A 6,685-nucleotide genomic window follows, 5' to 3' on the forward strand; every position below is an offset into this window, starting at 1 on the left:
TCAGGACTTCCTTCAGCACCTCCATGTCTTTCTTAAAGCCCAGGCCTTTTGGCAGCATACCTCTCTGATCTCACAGCTAGGTACATCCCTTGCCACCCAGCCAGACCACCTTCTCATTCCAACAATACCCAGATGGAATTTGTCTCTACAACAAATCTCAATCCGTGCTCCTAAGTCTGAAAAGAATTCTCTTGTTTTTTCCAGTCAACACAGGAACTGGTTTCCCAAATGAGCTGCTGCCTGTATCAGAACTCCTGTCCCAAAGATTTTCTTACCTTTACTTCCATGTGTGCCCTTAGTAACAAATCAGTTGACCCATCTCCAAGTACAACCCTGATAACTAAGAAGGCTTTTAAGAGCCTGTTGGCACCTGCCTTATCACCCACCATCCTTACCCACTGCAAGACTCTATCAGAATAGTATCTATGGACTTTATTAGCTTCTGACCAAACAGGCTCTTTTAGGTTCAGCCTACAGGCACTCTCCTTTCCAGAGATGGCGCAATTAAGCTGCAACACCACCAGTGGGTTTTAGTACCTAGAAAAATACGTTAGTTTGGATTACAAAAGTTACCCTGCTAAGGGAATATTGCCCGGAGCTACCAAAATCCACATTAGTTCAACCTCCTCATTTATATTTTTAGGGAACGAGCCTGGGATCTAAAAGCACGAGTACTTTATACCTCAATTCAGTATTAGGTAGAATTGTCAGCAGACTAACAGTAGTGCATCAAACTGACATTTTATTGACCCAATTTAACCACACCCTCTGATAACCTGCACCATGCCAAGAAAAAAACCACACCTGTCCACACCTGACTAGAATTGCACTGCTATATGAACAGAAATAAGCACATACTACCTCAATTGTATTAAAAAGTATGTGTTAATTTAATCATAAATATTTACAAGTGACATTTTTTCTTGTACCACTGCTTTAAACTTGAAAAAAAACCCCACAAACAGTGAAGGAAGAGTCTAATAAATGAATCGAGAGCCATAACATTGATCAATGACTGCAAAAAAACCCCAACCTCCATTGTATTTTTGGTTTTATTTTTAGGGAAATCCAAGAAGAATCCAAAAATAGGGGTTTGACTCTAGACATTTATATAAATCTTGTAAAAGAATTAACATACTCCTTCAATAACATCTGACCATTTTCAAAGTAATCTAGTTTAAAAAGAAAGTATGTAGAGTAAAGTCTGTATAATTTTAAGCTATTTATTTTCTTATTTATCTGTTAGTTACAGTATTCCTTGTCTTATTCAGAATTTATTTCTAGAATAAAATAGAAAAAAGAAAATACATTTTACAACAGCAAAAATTGAAATTCTCAAATTTCATTTATACAAATAGAATTCTATCAGTTCTTACAAAGTACCTGTTTGTTTGTTTTTTTTCATTCTGCTTCATGATATAACCCAAAATTTATTTTCTGTGAAGAAACAGGAAAGTTTATTTTAAGAAAGCTAGAGAACAGACAATTTTGGCCCCACGTGCGTAAAAAAAATAAATAAAAATTGAATGTAGGAAATCACATGCAAGTTAAACACAAAAAAATGTGTAGATTTAAAAAAAAAATAAAATTAATCCAACAAGCCCTTCAAGAAAACCTGGCCAAGATGTCACCAAAACAATTCACCATTTGCAAAACGATTTGTATGTGTAAGACACAAAGCTGCTCTGCCAGAGCTCAGCAAGTCAGCGCACGATGGAATTCTGTGCTGCCGCAGGAGAGGGCAGGCACCCAGCAGTAGCTGTGCCCCATCTAGTGGCTCCCATCGCTGCCTGCTCACGCCCCTTAGCCTACCCAAAAAGAAAGTTTTAGTTAAAAAAAATAAAAATCAAAATTACACTTCTATGACATATAATCGGTGCAAAAATTTGTCCAAACCTTTACTACCAGAGATAGAAAGACCCACTTTATATATTAATGCTATATTTTTCTAATGCAACCTATGAAGTGCCATGTTCTTGAGTGATTTGCTGCAATTGCCATCCAATTCCTGCAAAAGCTGTCCCCCAAAAGGTCATACAGTATTTACTTACAGACAGCACTATATTACACAAATATTTTAAAAAGTCACAGATTCAAGCAATAGAAAATGAACCTAATCTCTCTCAACATAGAGACTATAAAAGATACTACAGAATTTTGAGATTTTTTCACTAACAGACAGTGCCAGCCTCACTCTGGAACCAAGACAATCTATCCAAACTTTCCCAGTGATGCGACCAAAGTGCTTTATTACTGCTATAGCACTGTAGGTTCTATGCACTGCCCTTCTCATAATACAAATAATTATGAAAAATAATACAAAACTAGGAATGAAGGTTTTGTTGCTCTTTATACCTTTATCATGCTTGCATACTGATGAAATGACTATTTCCCTTGAAACATTCTCTTCTGATTGTTATGGTGATCTAATCCAAATCCTTGTTCCCAGAAGTGTACACTTTATTTTCACCTTTGACCACAAAAATTGCACCTTGCAGGTGCCCTGAAAAGGGCAAGGAATCACAAACAACACCATCTGAGAATCACAATACCTTATTTTACAACTGTAGTGTGTGCAAATGATCAGTTCAATGAAATTTAATAGTTAGAAATATTCTTAAACTAAGTACAGTAGGTTATACAGAAAATAACATGGATAATCAATATTCTACCATTTGAAACAAAAACAATAAATAAAAGTTTAAGTATTAAAACTAAGAAAAAATATTCCTGTACATTGTACAGTACCTTTTGGTTAAAGCTTCTTAGCAAAAATATAATGTGTTTTAAGCATTCCAGTTACAGATGGTTCAATATTAAAATTTCAAGGTTTCCCCAACATGAAAAAAATATTGCATTTTTCCATAGGTGCAGCAGAAACTGTCTCTCTCTGAACAAGGCTTCAGTCTTTAAAAACAGTAAGTATGAATTCAAATGAAACATTAGAAAAACTATAATACAGTACTGAGGATGTACGGTTGTTGTGCATCACAGATTTTACATTCCTTCTTATTTTGAAAAAGCAAAACTAGAGAGCCCATTGTATATCACTGAGTTCAGCTGGATCCCCAAGTCCTCCATCAGCCTCCAAGTAATTCATGAGAGCTGTCATAGCTGTGTCATCATTTTCACATATTGCATCGAAGTCCAGCTGAGAATTGCCACCTATAAAAATATTAAAATATAAACGGAAGCAGTATAAAGCATGAAGAACATGGTAACTTTCAAAACATACTTTGTTTTTAAACAACACCCTCCTTTGAAACCAAGGCAAATATTTACATGTTAAAAAAATAATGAAGTAATAGAAATAATGGCTGACTACAGACAGTTCTAAGGACATACATAACTTGATTTAAGAAGACAACTTAACTCTTACCGATCCATTGGACTACTGCCACCTGCTAGCTAATAAATTTGTATTCATGCAATGAAGTTCTGAAGTAGAAAGCTGCTTCCTACACAATCATGCCCCTAAATTCTTATCTCATGTATTACACCGGATGACCTCTTGAAACCTTACAAGTTACTAGGCATTACTTCTAGAAATCAACGCTCTAACCTAGTCTTTAACAATGGTAAGGTAAAGTGCTTTAGCTCAGGCATCAATGAAGAATGTTTCCTCGCCTATCCTGGATTAATGCTGTTGGTTTGGGTGTTTTTTTTCCCAAATCCTTACCTGAGGAGGAGCTTTTTTTTATTATATAAAGGGCTCATAGCTAAACTGCAAGAAAGCTAGACAAATAGATAAATAAAATTTCCAGAAATAAATTTCTAGAAATAAAAGAGGGAGATGGGAAAGTTTCTAAGAGCTGAAGTACACGATAAGCATAAACACTGCCACTGTATTATTTTTAAATTAAAAGGTAATAGTGCTATAAAAGCATTCTCCTCTTATAGGGCCAAGGAATCCTATATCAAGACAAACCACTGGTGATGTATGTGAGGGGGAAGAAAAACCCCCACAACTTCCTTTCTGAAACATTTTGACTAACTCTTTGAATCAACTATTCACAGCTTGCTGTTAAGAAAGAGATAAAAGCACGAAAAGGGCGGTAAAGTTCATAAATCACAACCATTTCCCTTAATTACAAGTATTTCAGTGCAATGTATCTGTCTCCTCTGGAAAGTGAACTAAGAAGCACCTACTTAAAACTGTGGCATGCAACAACGCAACGGTGTACTTCTGTTACAGGATGTTATTTTTGCCATGATTCAATCACTGACCAAATTCTGCCGTTTGCCTTCCAGTGATATCACATCTGTTTTAAGAGAGTCCTCTCATCTTCAGACAGACAAACAACTCTCTTCAAAATGTATGCGTGGTTGTGAAGTGATGCACTCAAAAATTACATCCTTTATCAAAAATATCTTCCCCTGCAACCCCCAAAAAATCTACAAAAGAAATAAATCTTACTGAGGAGAGGTTCATTATTGGGAAATGGAATAGCACCCTGGTTTTGTTCTGAAGTCTCTAGAACTTCTGTTTCTGAAGGACATAACTGAATCAACTCTTTATTTGGCACCTGAAAGAAGCAGTAAAAGGGACAGATTTACATTGTACATTTAGTCATAATTACTACATTAGAGAAACTCCATAAATCACTGTGTTAAGAGCTAAACAGAGTAAATGAAAAATATGCATCAACAGGCAAGATATATTCCATTTAAAAATAATTATTTTAGAAATTCACATAGCACTGGACTTCACTTAAATAAAAGGTGTTAGTTACACATCTGTGAAAGGTAGTTCACAAAGATGGCATCTTCTTTACTGAGGGTCTAATTCAATATTCAGCAACTATGAATTATAAACTTGTATCTTTTTTACTATTCTGCCTCTTGTTACTATCATGATAAAAATCTAAGCAGTTTTAAACTACTTTTTGCACCTCAATAAAAGAGACTAGCAACAAAGAGACTAGCAATGTAAAGCATCCTAACCCAAACATACTTTTTCATTTTTTTCATTTGTTTAATGTAACATACATGCAATTTAACAGGTTAGATTTCTGGGTTGCCTGACTTGTGTGTATTCTACAAGAAAATTAATAAAAGTTGAAAAGCTTTACAGAAGCATTTTAAGAACGAATGGGACACTGAAGCACAGAATAAAGAAAAACCTTTGATGAAAATAATGAAGTTATCCTTACAATGAGATATTGCACAATTTAGAGATTTCAGCAACTAACTCTTAGGGAGAAAGACTCGCTGTAAGGCAGGGAAGAACTGACCACAAGAAACAAAGGGAGGAAGCCAAAACAATCCCTAGTTCAAGTAGTACCTAGTAGTACCTGGTTCCAAGTAGGAAATGAAAATTGCAATGGGAATATAAACTGTCTTTAAATGGTAACAAATTTAAATTCAAAGAAGTGTGGATAGAGGAGTAAACATTTTTTCATATAGTGCACAATATACAACAAAAAATATACTTACACAGAAACACAGAATGTTAGGGGTTGGAAGGGACCTCAAAAGATCTAGTCCAAGCCCCTGGCCATGCTCTTTAGCTATGATAGTTACAGTGTGTGGTGTTCCCAGCACTACTAGATTAGCAAACCAGCACATTCTATCAATTTCACAAAACTACTGAAATACTTGGAAGTAAAAATTTCAAACATTTCAAAATCTAGAACATACAGCACAGATTTTTAGAAGGGTCTTCAAGAACATTAAGATTAAAAGTAGGAGTGAGAGAAAACAAGGACTGGTATTTTATTTAGGTTGTCAAACTGGACACTGGTGGAAACACTTTTAGTCTCCACTGTTTTTTTTTAGCACAAGTTTTAATGCAGCTCCAAATCCAGAAGAGTGCTCAATCACGTGAATCCCACTCATATTTAGATTATTTGCAGAGCTTCAGCAGAGATCCCAATAACCGAGTGGAGCCTGCAGTCCTCTCAGCCTTGGGAACAGCCTCTTAAGACTTAACTGCTACCCCATCAATGAAGTTTGGAACTTCTGCTGCTGTAACATCTCTCAAAAGACGTCCAGGTAGCTGGCAATACCTTAAATATTCTCTCACAAAAAAAACCCAAGTCAGGGTAATTTGGTTCAAACATAGGCTTTGAGCTATCTGACATCAATCTTTTAGATTTTTACAGGCACTGACATACTCACGTTCTTGCAGTTTACAGTTAAAGCTGGAGAAGGTGACTTTCTCAAGAGCTGTGATGGACTTAACTCCCCGGATGGTGAAGAATGCAACCTACAATTGTACATGTTAGTTGATTTACCAAGTCACGTTGATCACCAGCTGAAAAATAGCCTGCGTTGCAGAACCCACCAGACCTCCCCAAAGATGAAGCACAACCCAATCTGAGACAACATTTTCTTAAATTCTCCCACTCCAAGTTTTAATAACACAAAAAGTAGAAGAGATCAATAAAGGTCATGGGTCACAATTACCTGAGCACACTTTTATTTTTCTGTTGAATCACCAGCACTGACAGACTCAAGAGTAACAGCTTTCAGAATTATGCAGACTGGGGCAAGTAGGTACATTTCAAATACGTACAGAATACAGATAACACAAGGAAGTTCTGCAAAATGGTGGAAGAAAAACAACATATCCTTCTAATGCTCCCTCTACTATAATTCTGTGATATCTGTCTTTCCATACTTTCATAAACTTGCAGCTAAAAATAAAGACCACTTGCATGTTACCAGAGCTCTTGGAGATACT

At 35.9% G+C, this 6,685-nt stretch overlaps 1 protein-coding gene across 1 annotated transcript; it reads right to left on the bottom strand.

Annotated features, from left to right (window-relative positions):
- Positions 1 to 2,557: 2,557 nt before the first annotated feature.
- LOC104273085 (aryl hydrocarbon receptor nuclear translocator-like protein 2) lies at positions 2,558 to 6,222 on the bottom strand. Its single transcript, XM_009868290.1, has 3 exons — positions 6,121 to 6,222; positions 4,418 to 4,526; positions 2,558 to 3,165 (listed from the first exon to the last, which is right to left on the bottom strand). The coding sequence occupies exons 1-3, from the start codon at positions 6,220 to 6,222 to the stop codon at positions 3,029 to 3,031; spliced, it is 348 nt and encodes a 115-aa protein (XP_009866592.1). The 3' UTR covers positions 2,558 to 3,028.
- Positions 6,223 to 6,685: the final 463 nt, after the last annotated feature.

The sequence above is a fragment of the Apaloderma vittatum genome, unplaced genomic scaffold (assembly GCF_000703405.1).
Source record: "Apaloderma vittatum isolate BGI_N311 unplaced genomic scaffold, ASM70340v1 scaffold11504, whole genome shotgun sequence".
Lineage (NCBI taxonomy): Eukaryota > Metazoa > Chordata > Aves > Trogoniformes > Trogonidae > Apaloderma > Apaloderma vittatum.

Excerpts from the sequence above, each read along its gene's own strand:
- LOC104273085 (XM_009868290.1), bottom strand. The coding sequence starts at position 6,222 with ATGTACAATTGTAGGTTGCATTCTTCACCATCCGGGGAGTTAAGTCCA. Across the intron at positions 4,527-6,120 it reads TAACTGTAAACTGCAAGAAC|GTGCCAAATAAAGAGTTGAT; the intron begins GTGAGTATGTCA and ends TGCTTCTTTCAG. Across the intron at positions 3,166-4,417 it reads CAATAATGAACCTCTCCTCA|GTGGCAATTCTCAGCTGGAC; the intron begins GTAAGATTTATT and ends ATATTTTTATAG.